At 43.9% G+C, this 20,868-nt stretch overlaps 2 protein-coding genes across 2 annotated transcripts; both read left to right on the top strand.

The window, feature by feature from the left end:
* The first annotated feature begins 1,534 nt into the window (after positions 1–1,534).
* LOC114657269 (signal peptide, CUB and EGF-like domain-containing protein 1) lies at positions 1,535–12,244 on the top strand. The gene is made up of 9 exons (XM_051932249.1): positions 1,535–1,740; positions 4,420–4,526; positions 4,605–4,758; positions 4,909–5,008; positions 7,226–7,392; positions 7,569–7,802; positions 11,526–11,713; positions 11,793–11,880; positions 12,090–12,244. Exons 5-9 carry the CDS (start codon positions 7,347–7,349, stop codon positions 12,242–12,244), a joined length of 711 nt encoding a protein of 236 aa, XP_051788209.1. The 5' UTR covers positions 1,535–1,740; positions 4,420–4,526; positions 4,605–4,758; positions 4,909–5,008; positions 7,226–7,346.
* A 5,006-nt stretch (positions 12,245–17,250) lies between these two features.
* Positions 17,251–20,149, top strand: LOC114657683 (sushi, von Willebrand factor type A, EGF and pentraxin domain-containing protein 1-like). Its single transcript, XM_051932248.1, has 4 exons — positions 17,251–17,290; positions 17,411–17,560; positions 17,736–17,942; positions 19,378–20,149. The coding sequence occupies exons 1-4, from the start codon at positions 17,251–17,253 to the stop codon at positions 19,689–19,691; spliced, it is 711 nt and encodes a 236-aa protein (XP_051788208.1). The 3' UTR covers positions 19,692–20,149.
* Positions 20,150–20,868: the final 719 nt, after the last annotated feature.

The raw sequence follows: 20,868 nt of genomic DNA, 5'->3' as shown, positions 1-20,868 counted from the left end.
CCAGGCCATAAACCCCAAATGTTCTCCCAGATGTCCATCCATAAAGTAATCAATAGATAGATAGATAGATAGATAGATAGATAGATAGATAGATAGATAGATAGATACTTTATTAATCCCAATGGGAAATTCATATAGCCTGAGGTGTCAGTTTAGCATCCTTTCCCGGGCTGTAAAATAATTGAGCCATCAGAACGTCTTCCTTTCAATGTTGGAAACAGCTGTTTTAAAAGTGAGGTGTAAGAAAACCTGCTTTGATTTGTCTTAATTGTAGTTCATCTGTTGTTTTATTTGACCAAAATGTAATGGAAAATTAAACGAAAATGTACAGATTTTATACACCATAACAGTCACTAAACAAAAACAAAACTCAAATAACAAACAAATCTGACAAAACACAATAAACGTGAGCACTGGGCACTTGACCAACAGATTTCATAAGGACAAATTGCACAGTGTTAAAGCAAATGACTCTTTTCACCTTTTTATTTCCTTTGCCTAGTCCATCATGTGACTATAGCATGATAAGTTGCTAGGCAACAGATGGGCGGGGCCAGATGAAAACTACATGTGAATGGTTGGGCCGGTGGTGGAGTCTGAACTCCATACTGAGCTAAGAGGTTTTTTGACTCTCACATTCCACCTCTTCTCTCCATTTTTCTGCCCACTCCATTGAACCCTTTACTGTTACTCCCTCTTACATCCTTCACAGTAAAGTTTGGAGAAAATCAAGGGGACTGAATACTTTCTACTTGTAATCCATTATAGACATGTCCATTTTAAGGGTCTCCCCACACCTTCTCAGCAGTTTGCAATTTTTAAACATGAGCTCCTTCCTTCACATAGTCCTGCCCATCTCTTGCCATTGCATGGCAACACCTTCCGTGGAACTATGTGACGAAAGTCATGAGATCTAAAAAGGGGGCACCTATATTTAGTGTTTTGTTCTACTGGTGTGTCATATTGCCTTTGTGAAAGGCATTATAATTATCCATCAATCCATTTCCTAAACCACTTATCCAGAGCAGGGTTGCAGGGAAGCTGAAGCTTATCCCAGCAAGAATCAACTGTAAGCCATCATATTACAATTCAAGTCATGTTTAATTATAGGCACCAAATTCATTTTGAAATACATGAAATATTAATAACCCTAACAGTGAGTATGCAACACCACTGGTAAGTACTCCACTCTGCCTTTTCCAAATCTCACAATAGAAGAAAGTGACTTCTAGCAAGCTCTCCAAAGCTCTTCTTTCTTCCTCTGCATGTGTTCACTTTCCATAATTCTTTTTTTTTTTTATTTGAGGAGGGTGTTGTACTCTTTGGTCACTTATGTATTAACATTCCTCCAACAAATGTGGTCACTGCTGGCCAGAAGAGTAAACTGGCCGGCCCTGCCTGCTGCTTAGAAGATTTCAGCCCTTTCTCCTCTTACTTCCCCTCTTTGTTAAATGGACTGGAGCTCAGCTTTGTATGAAATCCTTTCTAAGAGCTAAATGTTTTATTTTATCATCTTGCCAGGATTTTACTGCCCACCAGGAACTGGATTTGACTGGAAACCCTGTTTGGTGGGGACATACAGTCCTGAACCTGGGCTGTCAGAAGGTTCACAGTGTCGCAAGTGTGATAGGGGAAAGTACTGCGCCCTGTGGAATGCCTCTCGGGTCACTGGAGAATGTAGCCAGGGGTTCTACTGCATACTGGGATCCACTACCCCTCACCCTGACCGAGATGTCCCAGGTAGTAACAAAACTCTTTAGTTGGTAGTTTAAAACTGCAAATGGCAAAATTAAAGACTTGTGATCTTGTACCCCACCTAGTCCACAGGAGACTACCCAGTATTGACTGAGAACTTCATTCAGTAATGAAATCGGTAATCCTTTAGAATGAATGGCTTTAGGAGCAATAAAGCATCAGTTATTTACTTACTGTTATGAAAGAACAACAAAGACATTGTTAAGGACCTGGACATACTGTATTGGCAAGTCTAGTCAAGTTTAATGTCAGGTGTACTCAGCATAAGGAAATTCTTACTTGCATGTCTCCTCAGAACAACCGACAGAAATACAACACAAAAAATAAGTGAATAAAAATGATAAACAGCGTGCAACATATCAGCCACAACATTAAAACCACCTGCCTAATATTGTGTAGGTCACCAAAGCAGCTGTGACCCATTAAGGCATGGACTTCACAAGACCTCTGAAGGTGTTCTGTGGTATCTGGCACCAAGACGTTATCAGCAGATCTTTTGAGTCCTGTAAGTTGCGAGGTGGGGCCTCCATGAATCGGATTTGTTTTTCCAGCCGTCTCCCATACATGCTTGACTGGACTCAGATCTAAGGAATTTAAGGCTGAGGCAACACCTTGCACTGTGTGGCATGTCTCAATTATTCCATCAGGGAATACTGTTGCCATGAAGGGGTCTGTAACAATCTTTAGGTAGGGGGTACACATCAAAGTAACCTCCAGATGAATGCCAGGACCCAAGGTTTCCCATCAGAACATTGCCTAGGGGGGCGTGATGTAACAAAAATGGGGGCGCAAATGTTGCCATATGTGGCATAATTTCGCTATTCGTAGGGAAATTTTAAACTTGTAGCGGTGTATTGGCAGCAAAAAATATAGGAATAAATTTTATTAGGGTTTCAAAAAAACGTTAGGGGGGCGCGATTAAAACTGTTATGAAAACTCGGGTCGCAAATACTTAAAGGTTCAGAAACGCTGGCCTAGAGCATCATACTGTCTCTGCTAGCTTGCCTTCTCCCTATAACATTCTGCTGCCATCTCTTCCCAAGATAAATGACGACACACACACCCGGCTGTCCACATGAACTAAAAGAAAGCTTGTTTCATCAGACCAAGCCACCTTCTTCCATTGCTTCATGGTCCAGTTCTGATGCTCATGAACCCACTGTAGGTGCTTTTAGTGGTGGACAGGGGTCAGCAAGGGTGTTCTGACTGGTCTACAGCCCCATTATCTGTGACACACTGCTTGATATGAAACTTTTCACTCATGGCCAGCTCCAAGTGTTTCAGTGATTTGTGTGCTACAGTAGCTCTCCTGTGGCATTGGATCACATGGGCTTGCCTTCGCTTGTCACATAGCAGTGACTGACTAACTGATTCACTAGAGGTGACCATTAGTTAGTCTAAAGTGTGGTCATCTGTGCTTTCTAAGACTCATAAAAACCAAGCTAAGCATAGGCCTAATTTCTACTGACATTGTAATAAATGACACAATGACTGTCATGGCGGCTTTGTAAACCTTGGTACAGATTTATTTACCCAACACTGGCTGACTAACAGAATCCAGGAATCCTCTAGGGTTGTGTTTCCCTACCTTTTTTCTGTGGTGGCACACTTTTTGTAAACAAAAGCATCCCAAGGCACACCATTATTCTACTAACTACAGAAGCATTGAATCTCATAGATGTGCTCAACTGACGGAAAGGACGGGACTACCAGAGAAGCCAATAAAAAAGCAGCTCTGAGATCAGCGTTCACAGATACAACACTTTCTAAGCACTTTAGTGGCATCTCCCCGCTGCTTCATCCCTCTCTGCTTCAGAGGCAACATGTATGCCCACTATCCACCGGCCCTATGAGACTTGCTGGCGACCACATGCCCAGGCAGATGAATTGTACCAGTCAAAGAGCTCAAAGTGCTGTGTCTGCAACATAGCGATCGTGGAGCTGCTTTTATGCCAGCTTCTCCAGGTAGTCCTGTCCTACTCAGACAGGTCTTGCCTATATAGCTTCTCCCTCTCAGATTCAGACCCAGGTGCACTACACTATTATTTCCACTGCATACCTTGATAGCTGTCATGGTGTACCACTGTGCCGCAGCACACTGGTTGTAAAATGCTGCTATAGGGTTACGTCACTGGCAGCTTATTAAGACCAAACAAAGCACTGCTTCAGTTCTAGTTCTGTCCTAACAGATCTAATAGTTGTCTTCAAGTTGATCCTCATTCTGAATTGTCTTTGGTTTTTTTAAATGTCTTAAGACCAAACTTGCTGCTGGTTAAGGTCGTGATACATGACACTAACTGACTAATACTGTATGTTGGTGGCGCTTTCCCTACCTACTCGTTTACCCTAACATTTTCATCAAATGTTTCTTCCCTAATAGCCTGAGCCTCTCATCCACACTGAGACAACAACCTACTCCAAAGTTTCTCATGTCATGAGGACAAAGCCTCTCTGCATTCATTAATAAGAGCCTTCCGCCTCACTAAACCAGATTAGTATGGCAAGCCGAGGGCTTACTCAATAAGTCACGTGCTGCCCTTTCTGAATATTCCTGAGCAGGGAGCCCACTTTGGTGTTTCCCGAAGTGCACTGCATTTACCTCAGCAAGCCTGGATGTCTCAAAGAAAAAGGCACTCTACAAAACATAGGTTTGTTCTGTTTTAGGGGAGGCTGGACCCTGTCCTGCTGGTCACTTCTGTCCACCAGGCACTGCAACTCCAATCCCTTGTCCGCTGGGGACATTCAATGGCAATTTAAGGAGTATTTCCAAGGTGGGAAGATTTCATCCATTCACGATATTACTAGATGTAAGCAAACCCCTATGGATGACTAAATGTCTCTTTTTGCAGGACGCTTGCTCCCTTTGCCTGCCTGGTTACTTTTGTGATTCAGTTGGCCTGTCCATTCCAACAGGGAAATGCCAGGAAGGATTCTTCTGCTCCTCAGGAGCAATAGCTCCCAATAGTCAAAACACAGATGAACGAGGTGGGCTGTGTCCGAAAGGTGAGTAAAAGTCAATAGTTTTAGGGGGATGAATGGGGAAAGCTGCAGCATCCATCTCCCTGAGTGCACCTCTCATTTTCAGGAGCTGACGTGACCGTGTGCTCTCAGTTATGAGACCTTGTCAAGACTCTGTGTTTCTTTCCTGCACAGGTCACTTCTGCCCACAGGGCACATCAGTCCCCCAACCATGTCCAGAGGGAACCAGCAGTACACAGAAAGGTCTAGCAAGATGCACAGCATGTGACAAAGGGTACCTCATTTAAATCTCTAAACATCACTGGAACGTGATCAGTTATTAAATATGAGGGTGGTCTGCCCTACTGGCACTTAGTCTAGAATTGACTCTGGCAGCCTGCAGCTAGAATTAGTAGGTTCAGATAAAGGATGGATGGCATATAAGTCCTCGTTTTAGACATTTTACACTTTGAGTTTAGGGGGATGCCACAGGGGATCATCCTTGTCTGCATATTGATTTGCCAAAATTTTACACCAGATGCCCTTCCTGACGTAGCCCTCCCCATTTATCCGGGCTTGGGACCAGCAGGAAGAAACACACTGGTTCCAATTGAAAAAACAAAGGCAATGTAACAAATTGTATCTCAGATGTGGTAAGGCATCTTAGATAAAAGTGTCAGCCAAAATATTGAATTAACATTATACATTTTATTTATATAGCACCTTTGCCATGTTCAAAACGCTAAGTATACACGAACACACCTAAAGATGATAATGAAAAATCTAAATAACTGAAGTAAAAGTTTAAAAACAAAAAAAATTTGAAAAAATTAACAGTTAAAAATTAATTTTTAGGGAATTTATTCATAAAGTTGGAGACTTTATTTCTAATTCCCTACCATCGGGTCCTGTTCAGCCTATATACATCGGACTTCCAATACAACTCGGAGCCCTGCCACGTGCAAAAGTTCGCTGACTGAACTGCTATCGTGGGCTGCATCAGGTGTGGGCAGGAGAAGGAGTACAGGAACCTCATCAAGGACTTTGTTAAATGGTGCGACTCAAACCACCTACACCTGAACACCAGCAAAACCAAGGAGCTGGTGGTGGATTTTAGGAGGCCCAGACCCCTCCTGGACCCCGTGATCATCAGAGGCGACTGTGTGCAGATGGTGCAGACCTATAAATACCTGGGAGTGCAGCTGGATGATAAATTAGACTGGACTGCCAATACTGATGCTCTGTGCAAGAAAGGACAGAGCCGACTATACTTCCTTAGAAGGCTGGTGTCCTTCAACATCTGCAATAAGATGCTGCAGATGTTCTATAAGACGGTTGTGGCGAGCGCCCTCTTCAATGCGGTGGTGTGCTGGGGAGGCAGCATAAAGAACAGGGACGCCTCACGCCTGGACAAACTGGTGAGGAAGGCAGGCTCTATTGTAGGCACGGAGCTGGACAGTTTACCCGGGGGGGTAAACGTTAACATCATACAAAGTTATTGTTTGTCTGTATACCTGCATTGTTATCACTCTTTAATTTAATATTTTCTTTATCAGTATGCTGCTGCTGGAGTATGTGAATTTCCCCTTCGGATTAATAAAGTATCTATCTATCTATCTATCTATCTATCTATCTATCTATCTATCTATCTATCTATCTATCTATCTATCTATCTATCTATCTATCTATCTATCTATCTATCTATATATATATATATATATATATATATATAGGGAAATGGCCATGACATCATGAAGATGCTACTTCCTGTCAAGAAATAAAAGGTATTCCTGCAATAACATCATGAAGTCTAGAAGGCTCCATAACTGCCTCTGGAGTGGCGGTGCAAAGATTAACCAGAAGAAGATCATGAGGAGAAATATCATCTATGGGAAGAAACCTCAATAGGTGCTTTTCATAAGCCAACATGGCTTACCACCAACAAAACCCTGTCAAATATGGAGATCAAAATGTCCTTACATGGGATTGCTTATTGTACTCTGGTCATTACCAAGCTGAGAGCATTGAGGTAATCATGAATTCTGAGAAATAGCAATGAATTCTTGAAGGCCATTAGTTTGGGATTTTAAAGTGGATTTTTCAACACGATACTGTGACCTTCATGTGAGGCGTAAAAACTGAGATCCTGACTCTTGGTGGTCATAAAAGATCCCTTGGCATTTTTTGGAAAGATCAGGGTGTCCCCCAACGTCCTGGATAAGTTACTCGCCATGGCTTGTTCATTCTGGCCCCCTAATCATCTCCAGTCCTTCATTAGCTAACTATCTTTCTCACTCCTTCACCACTTAATAACTAAAGTGTGCTGAGTGGATTGGTGCAAGAATAGCTACCTGTCACATCATCCAGGTGGAAATTGCACATTGATGGTGGTTGAAGGAGCACTCCATGATCTATGTAAAGCGCTTTGAGGTTCAGATGAAATCTCCAATGATAACCACCTTGAATGGCTCACCAACTCTCGGGACTGACTGCGTTTTATTTTTTTAAACAGGTATTTCTGCCCCCAGAACACCTCACATTATGAAGATAAAGAGTGCCTGGCAGGCCACTATTGTCCTACAGGGACTAAATTTGGGAGTGAGTTCCCATGTCCCATAGGCACCTACAACCCGATGCGCAGGAGAAGCAGTGTGCAGGAGTGCCTCTCGTGTGACCCAGGTGAGTAGAATTCTCTTTACCCATTCAGAGAGAAGAACTTTGACTTTCTGGGTGCAGCGTCCTTCTAGTGTGGTCAAATGGAGCTAACTTGGTACCACCTGACATACGTCTCATGAGTTGGAGTGACGATGAACAATTACTGATGTCCATTTTTCATCTTCTTTTTTTTCTTGTAGGGTTCTACTGTGCCACACCAGGGTCATCGGAGGCCACTGGCTACTGCTCCGCCGGGTACTACTGCCTGGGAGGAGCTGTGATGCCCTTTCCTACTGATGACATTACTGGAAATGAGTGTCCCCGAGGTCATTATTGCCCAGAGGGCTCCAGGATTCCACGCCTGTGTCACCCTGGCCACTATAGCAACAAAACCAAAAACACAGCTCAGTCTGACTGTCTCCCATGTCCCTCAGGTCTGTGGCCAACAAAGGAACGCTCCTCTGGGGAGAGTGGTGGGTGTTGGTGTTGTCCAGTGGAGTCTGTGGCTGGGGGGAGTTTAAGAAACTTTTTTATAAACTGACCATAGGTGGCACATTGGTAGATTACACAACAGTTCTTTATAGGAAATTAATACATGACTGATCAAGGCGGAGACGTCCATCAACTCAAGGAATGCATTTCTGAAGGTGCCATGTGCTCCTGATTTGTAACTTTTGCATTTTGAATTCAAAGAGGGCATAACTGATTATTGAATTATCAATAATTTGAACCCATCCTCAATGAGGCCCTGTGCAGAAAAGGTAGTAGAAGTTCACCCCATAATTCAGCTATCCAGAAGTGGCAGGCAGTGTGATATAGTGGTTAAGGCTGGGGGCTTCAGATCTCGCTACTGACACTGTGTGACCCTGAACAAGTCATTTCACCTGCCTGTGATCCAATTAGAAAATCAAAAGAAATGGAACCAACTGCATCTTAAATGTTGTAAGCCCCTTCGATCAACAATAACAACAACAAAATTTATTTATATGGCACATTTTCATACAAATGATGGAGCTCAAAGTGCTTTACAGGATGAAGAAAGAGAAAAAAGACAAAATATAAAAATAAAATTAGGCAATAAAAATTAGCATAGAATAAAAGTAAGGTCCAATGGCCAGGGAGGACAGAAAAAAACAAAAACAAAATTCCATGTGGCTGGAGAAAAAAAAAACAAAATCTGCTGGGGTTCCGAGGCCACGAGACCACCCAGCCCCTTCTAGGCATTCTACCTAACATCAATGATCTCAATCAGTCCTCATGGTTTTCAGGTTTCACATGGACGAATTTGAATGCCTTCAATCCAACAATATAGGGACAGCACGGTCTTCCGCTGTGGCATCCGAAAGAAGATCATCTTCTTCCATATCTTTCTGTCCTCTCCATTTTGTTCTGTTACACCCATCACCTGCATGTCCTCTCTCAGCACATCCATAAACCTTCTCTTAGGCCTTCCTCTTTTCCTCTTCCCTAGCAGCTCTATTCTTAGCATCCTTCTCCCAATGTACTCAGCATCTCTCCTCTGCACATGTCCAAACCAGCGCAATCTCACCTCTCTGACTTTGTCTCCCAACCGTCCAACCTGAGCTGACTCTCTAATGTCCTCATTTCTAATCCTGTCCATCCTCATCACACCCAATGCAAATCTTAACATCTTTAACTCTGCCACCTCCAACTCTGTCTCCTGCTTTCTGGTCAGTGCCACCGTCTCCAACCCATATAACACAGCTGGTCTCACTACTGTCCTGTAGACCTTCCCTTTCACTCTTGCTGATACTCGTCTGTTACAAATCACTCCTGACACTCTTCTCCACCCATTCCACCCTGCCTGCACTCTCTTTTTCACCTCTCTTCCACAATCCCCATTACTCTGTACTGTTGATCCCTAGTATTTAAACTCATCCACCGTTACCAGCTCTACTCCCTCATCCTCACCATTCCACTGACCTCCCTCTCATTTACACACATGTATTCTGTCTTGTTCCTACTGACCTTCATTCCTCTCCTCTCTAGAGCATATCTACACCTCTCCAGGGTCTCCTCAACCTGCTCCCTACTATCACTACAGATCACAATGTCATCAGCAAACATCATAGTCCACAGGGACTCCTGTCTAATCTCGTCTGTCAACCTGTCCATCACCATTGCAAATAAGAAAGGGCTAAGAGCCGATCCCTGATGTAATCCAATAGGGACAGCATGGTGCTTAAATAAAATATAAAAATACTAGCTGATTACCCAGTGGCTTCGCTCACTGAGTGCAAGGGAAAAAAAAATGTAGTGTATAAGTTATTAAACAGTAAAACTTTAACATTTTAAGAAGTAACGATACATTGAGCACTACTGGAGTGGTTTCTGGTAAACTACATTTTAAAGGTGGTATAACACAACAGGTAAGTAGTACTAACAGCAGCTAAAATGTTTTTGGATCATCTGTCGGTAGTAGATCCCTTTTGAAAGGCAATACACGACCGCTGTGGTATAGCAATTACATTTTCTATGTGATCGTCCAAATTTCTGCCTGACAACCTTGCACTATGTGCCTGTGATTTAAGAGAAAAATAATTCTGATAAATGTGGATGCTGCCCTTCCGTGCTTAATGGGCAGAAGGTCTAAACAATTCCCAAGTCCAACACTTTACATGAAGAGGTCTGTACATCTTCTTAGATGTAAACTCTCCATCTTCTTAAAATAATCGATCACAAAAGCAGCCTTGAATGTTGCAGGGTTTTAGTGACTCGAACTCACCTTAAGGGACAGTAAGTAGTCATGCAGGGCAATTTACAAACAGAGTCCTGCTTCAATGGCGCCGATTACACTCATTCGCAAAGATTTCCACTCTCCCAGGAGCCGATGGGGCACTTGAAGTGTCACAAACAGTGCGAGAAGAAAGGACGCTGCCCGAAACTGCGAAGCTCTCGACTCGGCGGAGCAGCCCGACATTCCACACCCCCCAGGGTCCACTTTGTTCTCACGACCCCTCGCCGCTGAAGGCGGTCTCGTCTTCACATTGTTTACAGCTCGGCGCAGTTAAAAAGTAGAAAGACGCAAAGCTGTTTTCCTCATCTCTTCTACTATCAAGTAATTTCCATATCGCGTGGTCATACGTAATTTCCGTTTCAAATGCGAAAAGAATTTTATATATATAGATGATAATAATATTATTAATATAATAATCATAATAGCAATATGATAAAGGTGTCAGCCAATAAAGTAAATAATAATAAATACTCATAATAATAATAGATAGATAGATAGATAGATACTTTATTAATCCCAATGGGAAATTCACATTCTTCAGCAGCAGCATACTGATACAATAAATAATATTAAATTAAAGAATGATAATAATGCAGGTGAAAAACAGACAATAACTATGTATAATGTTAAATATTAACGTTTACCCCCCCTGGTGGAATTAAAGAGTCGCATAGTTTGGGGGAGGAACGATCTCCTCAATCTGTCTGTGGAGCAGGACAGTGACAGCAGTCTGTCGCTGAAGCTGCTCTTCTGTCTGGAGATGACATTATTTAGTGGATGCAGTGGATTCTCCATAATTGATAGGAGCCTGCTGAGCGCCCTTCGCTCTGCCACAGATGTTAAACTGTCCAGCTCCATGCCAACAATAGAGCCTGCCTTCCTCACCAGTTTGTCCAGGCGTGAGGCGTCTTTCCTCTTAATGCTGCCTCCCCAGCACACCACTGCGTAGAAGAGGGCGCTCGCCACAACTGTTTGATAGAACATCTGCAGCATCTTATTGCAGATGTTGAAGGAAGCCAGCCTTCTAAGGAAGTATAACCGGCTTTGTCCTTTCTTGCACAGTGCATCAGTATTGGCAGTCCAGTCTAATTTATCAATACCAATCCACTGGGGAATCCCCCCTCTACAACAAGCCATAGTGCTCAACAAGCATGCTCACTGCAAGAGTCAAAGCTTAAAAGCCATCAGCAGTTGCAGTTCACTGACTGACCTCTTAGGCGCAGTATTGACAAAGATTCTCAGGGTGACTTCTGGGCTTTGACTTGTATATTAGTATCATTACCTGACAATTGGCAGAATAAAACTAGAGTGATTTGTGGATGACTGGTGCTATATTTGCCCTCTATGTTCTTCCCCTTTTCCTGGTACAGCTAACTGGATAAATCTTCCTTTCTTACAGGCTTTGCTTGCGCTGCTCCTGGTCTAACTAGCCCTTCTCACACCTGTGAAGCTGGTTTCTTTTGCCCACTTGGCCAGGAGTCTAGCAGGCCAGATGTGTTCCTTTGCCCAATGGGGCATATGTGCTCAGAGGGAAGTGCAGTGCCAGTAGCTTGCCCTCAGGGGGCCTACCAAGATCAACGAGGACAGGTGAGAAGATGACAGTCTGCTCACGGGTTAAGGGCTATAATGACCACCATCATGTGCTTATCTGTTTTTGTACCGACAGGAAAACTGCAAGCTTTGCCCATCTGGATTCTACTGCACAGGTGGCATGCCAGCACTTCAGTGTCCTAAAGGTCATTACTGCCCCCCAGGTGTGTGAGACTCAGAAGTTATGTGTATGGCAGATATATTGAATCAGCTGGAGTTTGGAGGAGGTGGTAATTCACCATACAGAAGTGACAGGCCTGGCACATGCACGTTGCTACTGCTATGCTCCCCACTTTCCTTACTACCAGCTTGATGTGTGAATTAGTGTTTTCTTCATGATAGACTGGCTGGCATTTTGTGTGAATTGTTGTAGGTACCAAGTCAGCCGTGCAATTTCCTTGTCCTCCTGGCACCTTCAGCAATAGGACTCAGCTCTCCGACCCTGCGGAGTGTGCACCCTGCGCCCCTGGGAAATACTGCAGTTCGGCAGGCTTGGCTGAGCCCACAGGAGACTGCATACCAGGGTGAGCACTTGTAGTGTACTTTTAATGCCAGTGCTGCTATGATTTGGAGTCAGGACCAGAGCAAATGAGGGGTGAGGTCCCCATTGTGGAACATGACCCGGACACAGACAGGCGGACACCGTAGGTACAAAACCCAACACACGTTTATTCATAATTTACATAAATAAACAGCACACAACCCAGTGCCCCAGCACCAATCACCCACAAGTCCAGGCCTTTCCAATGCCTCTCTCTCTCTCCTCCGAGCTCCGTCCTCTTCTACCCGACTCCAGCCATCGAATGGAGGAAGGCAGCCCCTTTTATCTTCACCCGGACGTGCTCCAGGTGGCTCACAATGATCTTCTGCCAGCACTCCCTGGTGTGGTGGAAGTGCCAGCTGTGCACCCGGAAGCACTCCGGGTGTCCCTGGTCTTCTTCCCCCCAACACTTCCAAGTGCTGAGGACCTTGGCTCTCCTGGCATCTGGGCGCCCCCTGGTGGTGACCACGGGCCCCTATAGGGTTGAGCTTCTAAGCTCTGTTCCCATGGTCCCCAAAGCCACCAGGATGGTCGCCCCTTCGTGGTCTGGAGGAGGCGTAATCCCTCATCCTGTCCTTCCGGGCGTCCCAGCTGGGTACCACCCCCAGCCGCTTGCCACACCAGATAGCATAAATCCTAACTCTGCGGGCCTTATTTGGCCTACAAAAGTAGTCAGAGCTGTAAAAATTCTTGAATTGTCCTAAAATCTGAAAGTGCCTCTCAAGGTTAAGAAAAAAAAATGAAAAAAAACCTTTGGCTTGAGAAAACAACCCTCAAAATAATCTTCAGCAATCTAAAGAAATCTAACAAAAATGGTCTAAGATCAAAAAAGAGGCAAAAGGAGTTGCCTGAAAGTCAGTCCAATAAGAAATTAATTCCTTTATTCTAAACTAGCCGTCCCCCGCGACTCCGCCCGCATAGTAGTGAAACGGGACATCCATCCATCCATCCATTATCCAACCCGCTGAATCCGAACACAGGGTCACAGGGGTCTGCTGGAGCCAATCCCAGCCAACACAGGGCACAAGGCAGGAACCAATCCCGGGCAGGGTGCCAACCCACCGCAGAGTGAAACGGGACAAACTTTAAAAATCAATATAAAACAAAAAGGTATCGCTAGCAAAGCGGAGGCAAGTTACACTCCAGAGGTAGGCCGACCCCCCACTCCTGACGTCACACTTCACCCTCCCCTTGGCCCGCAGCCTTTGTCTCAGATTAGATAGATAGATAGATAGATAGATAGATAGATAGATAGATAGATAGATAGATAGATAGATAGATAGATACTTTATTAATCCCAAGGGGAAATTCACAAGTATCACTCCAGCAAGTGAAGAGAGAAGTCACAAAATCAACTGGAATGTTCAAGCAAATTCTAGAAAAAAGGCCGATCTAAATCCGTTAAGTAGTTCTCTCATTCGCTAAGGCTGACGTATGAGTGAGAAGGGCCCCGCCCCCCTGTCCTCAGCCCGCAGTCTCTGTCTCGGATTCGCGCAAATCAATCGGTACCTTAAGTGAACTATGATACTTAGCGCGATGAGAGAAGTTGCAAAATCATCCGGAATGTTCAAGCAAATTATAATGCGCCAGTCCTGAGCTCTCCACTGCATTGGCTTAAATAGCTGGAAGGGAGCAGCGATGTCAGGTGGCCCCACCTCTTGGGGTACCACCCACAAAACATAAGCATCATAGGAGAACACTATATAACGCAGCGGTCCTCAAACTGTGGGACGTGCACCCCCTGGGGGGGGGGGGGGCGCTGAAGCTGTACAAGGGGGGCGTCGAATAAATGAACGACATCAAATTTTGAAAGACATCAAAATGAATTTTTTACATTTTTATTTCAAACTTAAATTTGCAAGCATATAATCACAACGAATGCATTATAACTAAAATTAAAATAAAACATTTCTAAGGCATAGATCTAATGACTAATATGTGTCTGCCTTAAAGTTCAAGCGTATCGGTATCTGTCGCGAACATTCGGGTAACAGTAGATCAGGTGATAATGCGGCGCGACTGCACCACATTGGCAGCGTAGCCAATATTGACAAATTGAGTTAAGTAATTTACTGCGTATTGGGTTATTTTCATGATACAACTAACAGCGGTATAATATTTGTCGGACGAAAATACGTTCGTCTCGCGCAGATTGACTTCATCGGTGTCCTCGTTTATGAGATTTTTAAAAATTAAAACATATTTAATCGTTTCTTTACATAAAAAAATAATTAAGTAAGAATAAATAATTTATTCTTTGTTTTTGGGATTAGAATTACTAACAAAAGCCACACAAGGCATTTTAACAGTTATTAAAGCACTTTTAAAAATAATAAATTGCAAATATTTCATTGAAGTTAGCCGAACACATGCAAATCTTATGGAAGTAAAAATGATAAGATACCACGACACAGCACGAGTATCATACCTTTGTTAGTTGTATCATGGGTTATTCTCATCTATTTTATATTTTGCAGGGGCTGCAGAATTATTGCAGGTAGGAAAGGGGGGGCGCGAAATACAAAGTTTGAGAACCGCTGACCTAACGCTTTGAAACAAATTTAAGTCAGTATAATAATCCCAAAGAGCCATACCAAGTGCTAGAACGTGTTCACTGGACACCACCTGTCTGGGGTAATTTAAAGCATGGATGCTGACTCACTAGGCAGAGTTTCTATGCTTCTAGGTGGAGACATTAAGGGTTTGCCAGTTTTCACTTTGAACGTATGCCCAGCTGACAGAACAGCACAACCTGCACTCACCATTATCAGGGGTGTGGTGTGCCAATGGGCTCACCCTATAGTCCTGTGGTTTTCAGTACAGTTGGCTTCAATATTGTTTTCATTTTAAATATCATTGGGCTGCTCTGGCACAGCCCTATCTTGGCACCAGTATGTAGCTGAACTTGCTTGAGTGCCAACTTTTGTTAGGCAGATTTCACTCCCTTCCGTCCTTGTCCTTCCACAGATATGTTTGTTTCCTGGGTTCACTTACCACTCACCCGCTGGATGGACTCAGTGGGAGAAAGTGTGCGGCTGGCTTCTACTGTCTGAAGGGTGCCCATCGTATGATGCCTTGCCCAGCGGGAACATTTGGCCCTCAGGAAGGTGAGGCTGTGTCCAGCTTTTAGAACAAGTCTTTTGGTCCTCTACCCTCTGTACTCTGGTACTTATGTCAGACAACCTTCTATACCATATGGGTTATCACTCCCTACATTTTGTCCCCATGTGGATTCCCATTTACTTATCTTATGAACTTCTTTGTGTCCCATGTAGGTAAGTTACCACATCCTAATCTTATGGACACACTTTAGTGCCATCTGAATTTACCCTCCATTAGCTGGTACACTTGGTCCCATGTGGGTTGCCTTGCACCATCTCCCACACCAACCTCTTTTATCTGGGAGTACTACCCACCAGCTGTGAAAGGACGTCACATACAGGGAGAAAACATTTTAAGTCTACTAAATGTCCCACAAAAGTGGGCCAGGCCCTTACCCTACGGTGCCAGACTCCAACTTCTACCTACAGGCTTTGGCCTACACAGGCTCAAAATGGTGAGCTGGCTTCAAACGTTTAAATTATCACAAATATTTCAAAAATATGCAAACAAATGCCCTTAAAGGGAGAGGGTGGTCATTAAACCTTTGATTTGTTGAGACATCCCAAAAAAGCAACATATTTATAAATTTAAAAGTTTATTAAAAAAATAAATAATAATAAAATATGCTAAACAGCACATGGGAAACAAAGATTTTTGCATAAAAAGCAATCCAAAGCAAACAAGTCGCAAACGAATTATAAACTAATTCAAATAACAGAAGAGAAACATCCACAAAATTAAAAATATTAAAGAAAAGTGATACTCACAAATGAACTTCTGCCTCACTCAAAGACAAGTGTAGGGAAGCCATCTCAGCCGCCAGAATATAAAGGTGGAGGGCGGTCTCTCAGGTGAGACATCATGGTGGCCCCGCCTCTTGTGGCCCCACCCACAGAACACAAGGCACGCATACAGTAAAAAGTTATGACACGGTATGTAAATACTAAACATTAAACAAACATGGCAGAAATGACATGAAAATGTGAAAAATAATTCAAATTAACACAAACAACTATAAATCAGAAAATGCACATAATCCTGGTTTAAACACAACACCCATCCACTTGATTCACCCACTTCAGTTTCCTGTCATCCACTCGTGCCAGCCCCATTTACACCAACTTAAAGAATCCCACGGGTTTCTGCTCACCACCCAATCCCACTCTATCACTGGTGTCTCACACTAACATCACTTACAGCAGCTTCGGTCTTTATGTCACCCACTCTTCTACTCCACTGTCTCCTTAATGTCCTTTGTGTATCATTCTTACTTTTGTGGTAGCCTGGCATTAGCTTTACTTACCAAGCATGTCCTTCTAGGTGCTGTGTCTGTTGCTGACTGCTTGATATGCCTTCCTGGCCATTACTGTCCACGCCTGTCCAAGTATTTTTCTCTTAGCTCCTCAGGAATCAGTGCGGCAGCAGGCACTCTCAACGCTACAGGTAATCTTTGGTTTTGAGATTCTACAACATGGTGGGTAGAGGAGCGTGAGTGGGCAAATACAACTCGGTCACCTCAGATGCCCTTTTATTGAGTGTCCCTTAATCCATGTCTATGTCCCAACATGTCAATGTTGTTCGTTTTTCATTTAGTTTTCATCCGGCTTTCTGATCTCTACAGATTTTGATGTCTTTGAGTCCTAAGTACCCTACTTATTTTTGTATGTTGTTTATTGGACTGTGGAAACAGCTTGTGACAACCATGTTACATCTTCACTCTGCAGTGTAGGCTGAGATTTGTCTCACACAAAGAGCATTGCTTGAGAACTCGTTAACATTCTCTGTATCATAATCGGGCAAGATGTTCACGGGTGGCACACTGGCTAGGATTACAGTCTTATTTTTTCAGGATTCTGGGTTCAATTCAGGTTTTTGGCCTTTGGACTTGTCTATGTATTCCTCCAATACGCCAAGTGACTGCTTGGAGCCCAGTGACTAGCAGGAACCCCTAGTCCACACAGTGAAAATAGATGACAGTCCTAAAATGGGCACAAGGGATTAGGGAAGCACACTTTCCATGCAGTCTTAATGAACAGCTGTTACTCTTTCAGCTTCCTCGCAGACCTCCAGTCCATCATGTGAAGAAGCAGATGAGCACACCTGTACCACAGTTAGTGTGTTCCCACTTCCCTGTCCGGTTGGTACATATCGCCCAGAAAGTGGGGCAATCGATGAAACTGACTGCACACCCTGTCCAGCTGGTAGGTTGTTGCCCACTTTATCTCTCTTCTTCACCCTCCTCGATTTACTCACTGATTGCTCAGGTGCTGCTCTTCTTTGCTTGTTGTTGAGCTCTTCAGAGTGCAGAAGGCAGGTGCCATGGCTTGTTTCCTGGTGTCTATAACATCTCCTTCTTGCTTTGTGCTATCTGCTCAGGGTTTTATCAGGATCTTCAGGGGCAGAGTGGGTGTAAAAGCTGTCCACCTGGATTTTTCTGTGGTATTCAGACCCTGGCACCTGTGGGAGCTGTAAAGCCTCAGCTTTGCCTGTTTGGTTACTTCTGCCCTGGTAAGACAGAGTTCAGCACCAAGTACCCCTGCCCCAAGGGAACACTCGGCCAGCACCAAGGACTGACCTCTGCAGGTAAAGTACTGTGTGATCTCAGGCACACTTAAGTCATTAAAAGATGGCTTGGTGGAAGGCACTGAGGCCTAAAGGGAACATGGAGTCTCATGAAAGATTTGACCTTCATCTACCTTTTGACAGGTAATTAAGAGGCATCACCCTCTTCCTATGAAGTCAGTAGATGGATTGGGAGAGCATAGGGGTCATGAGGTCATGATATCTATGTAAAGGACAAAGGTCCAAGTCTTTAGAGTCCTGGTGCTTCCTGCCTTGCTATATAATTGCGAGACATGGACGCTATCCAGTGCCTTGAGATGAAGACTGGACTCCTTCTGTACTGTGTCTCTTCTGAGAATCCTTAGCACCACTGGTTTGACTTTGTGTCCAACGAGAGGTTTCTCATAGTGTCCCGAATGAGGCACATCACCTCCATTGTGAGGGAGTGTCAATTATGGCACTATGGCCACGTGGCGCGATTCCCCAAGGGTGATCATTGCTGAAGACCTGAGTGGCTGGACAAGGCCAAGGGGATGCCCATGTAGCACCTGGCTGTGGCAGATAGAGGGTCATTTCCAGAGGGTGGGACTGGACCACATGTCTTCCTGGGGGTGGTGCCAACCTGGATCCCGAGCTGTTTCATCTTGTGGTGGGTGCGGCAACGCATTGTACCAGTGCATACTCCCTGACCTGATCTAACCTGATCTGTTCCTGCTTAGAAAAGTCTACAAAGGTTTTGTCAATTTACCAAGCAGAGTAAGAATTTTTGGAAGGTACCAAGACCCATAAAATTCAAACCTTAACATAGAAAACCATATGGGATGACCAACACCATGGAAGTCCATTTTGAAGTCCATCTAATTTTTCCAGCAACAAAAGACATCATACTGGGTAGAAAAGCAGCCCCAGCTTTTGTCAATTTATTAAGCAAAATTCAAATTTTTGGAAGGTGCTAAGATCTGTACAGAAACTCAAGTGGGATGGACAATGCCATGGAAGACTTGAAGTGTATCTAGTGTTTACCAAGTGCTGAAAGGCATCATCCTGGGTAAAAACAGCCTAACTACTATTGTCCTTTAAGGTCACAAAAAATATAGGTAGAAGATGCTGGAGCCTAACAGAACACCCGTCATGAAAGACTTGACGTCCATCTTGTTTCTACCAAAACTGGGGGATATGTTTAAGCGCAAAGTCTACAAATGTTTTGTTTAATTATTATTGTTTAATTATTTTTTTAAATTTATTTTCTGAAGGAAGGACTGGTAGAAAATCAAAAATGAATTTATGGAAGACCAGACACCATGTAGTCTTTAATAAAAAAAACCATAGACATCATCATGGGTTGCTATTGTCCATTGGGTCACCACTGCAATGGATGCCAAAAGAAATCCAGCTTTACTGTTTTCCCTCTCTTAATATTTCTACAGAGTTCTCAGTTTACTTTTCTTTTCCACAGCGGGATGCTCACCGTGCCCAGCTGGTCACTTCTGTGCCTCTGAAGGGCTGATTCAGCCTAGTGGAGTTTGCTCACTCGGTTTTGTCTGCTGGATGGGAGCCCAGGAGCCGAGGCCCAGTGATAACATCACAGGTGCTGTCTGCACGAGGGGAAGCTACTGCCAGGATGGGCTCATCAAAGGTGAGTTCTGGAGACGATTAAGAGTTAGCATCCAACGGCTTCAAGTGAACTGGTGGATACCTTGCCAGGCCACTTTACAGGTGGGTGTTTTGCTATTACAGGGGTGTGCTATGCCGGTTACTACTGCGACGTAGGATCTAGCCGGCCTGACCAGGGTATCTGCCCAGCTGGGTTTTACTGCCCCAGTGGGACTGAATCTCCCATCCCTTGTGACATAAGCACTTATAGCCCAACTTCAGGAAGCACACAGAAGGAAGGACTGCAGACTGTGCCCAAAGGGGCATTTTTGTCAAGGTTGGCATTGCAGACTCCAGAGTGCTACAAACGGTTGTTTTCTTCATACCTGTGAAATAACGTGACTGTTGTCCCTTCTTAGCTCCTGGACGTACCAATCCAGATGGCCTCTGCTCAGCGGGGTTTTACTGCCCTCCAGGTCAGACCTCACCAAAGCCCGTTGCTCACCGCTGTCCTCCTGGACATTACTGTCCAGCCGGTTCTGCATCCCCAAAGACTTGTGAGAGGGGGACATTCCAGCATGAAGCAGAGCAGGAATTCTGCACCACCTGTCTGGAGGGTTACTACTGTCAACCGTCTAATGGTAAGATGGCTTCTCTCGGGAATTTAAAGCTGATGGTTTGTTTTATTGTGGAAAGATTTCCTAACTTTGTTATTTAGACCCACAAATACGTTCGTCATTCCAACTCGTGTTCTCTAATCCTGTCCTGGAAGGAAGTACGGCCTGCAGCCGCAATACACTTGCACATGGGACTAATGGATCTCATGCAAACCCGACTGCTCTAGTGCCCTTCACTTCTTCTATCAAAGGGCATCTCCTCTTTATTCATTTAGCCCCCAGGTGGCAGCAGAGATCAATTATTAAATGAAATAAACTTTTATTCGGTCAGTATAGTCTTTCCCATTCTTAAATAGTCTTAAAGTGTCAGAGGAAGCAAATAAAAAGGTAATGGATGTGGTAAATCGCTATACGACCTGGCGATTTGAAGAGCTGCTATAGACCAGCGTTTCTCAACCTTTAAGTATTTGCGACCCGAGTTTTCATAACAGTTTTAATTGCGCCCCCCTAACGTTTTTTTGAAAGGAGCCCACTAATACCAATTTGTTCTTTTTTAATTAATGATATATCATAGATGCATATTTTATTATACCTATTTAACTTTTATCGACATTTATCTAACTCTATATTTATTTTTCTAGTATCAGAATGTAGTTTAAGTTCATTTGTTTTGGTTACTATAGATATATTTTTCATATGTTCGATTCTTGTTTTCTTTTTTTCACATCTTCGCGCCC

Source organism: Erpetoichthys calabaricus, chromosome 9 (genome assembly GCF_900747795.2).
Source record: "Erpetoichthys calabaricus chromosome 9, fErpCal1.3, whole genome shotgun sequence".
NCBI lineage: Eukaryota > Metazoa > Chordata > Cladistia > Polypteriformes > Polypteridae > Erpetoichthys > Erpetoichthys calabaricus.
This window is presented reverse-complemented; position numbering and strand designations above follow the sequence as displayed.

Bases quoted from the DNA above. Each gene is read 5' to 3' on its own strand.
- LOC114657269 (XM_051932249.1), top strand. From the start codon at position 7,347: ATGCGCAGGAGAAGCAGTGTGCAGGAGTGCCTCTCGTGTGACCCAG. The intron at 11,714-11,792 runs GTGAGAAGATGA...TTGTACCGACAG, and splicing joins ACCAAGATCAACGAGGACAG to GAAAACTGCAAGCTTTGCCC. The intron at 11,881-12,089 runs GTGTGTGAGACT...GAATTGTTGTAG, and splicing joins AGGTCATTACTGCCCCCCAG to GTACCAAGTCAGCCGTGCAA.
- LOC114657683 (XM_051932248.1), top strand. From the start codon at position 17,251: ATGTATTCCTCCAATACGCCAAGTGACTGCTTGGAGCCCA. The intron at 17,291-17,410 runs GTGACTAGCAGG...TTACTCTTTCAG, and splicing joins AAGTGACTGCTTGGAGCCCA to CTTCCTCGCAGACCTCCAGT. The intron at 17,561-17,735 runs GTAGGTTGTTGC...CTATCTGCTCAG, and splicing joins CTGCACACCCTGTCCAGCTG to GGTTTTATCAGGATCTTCAG.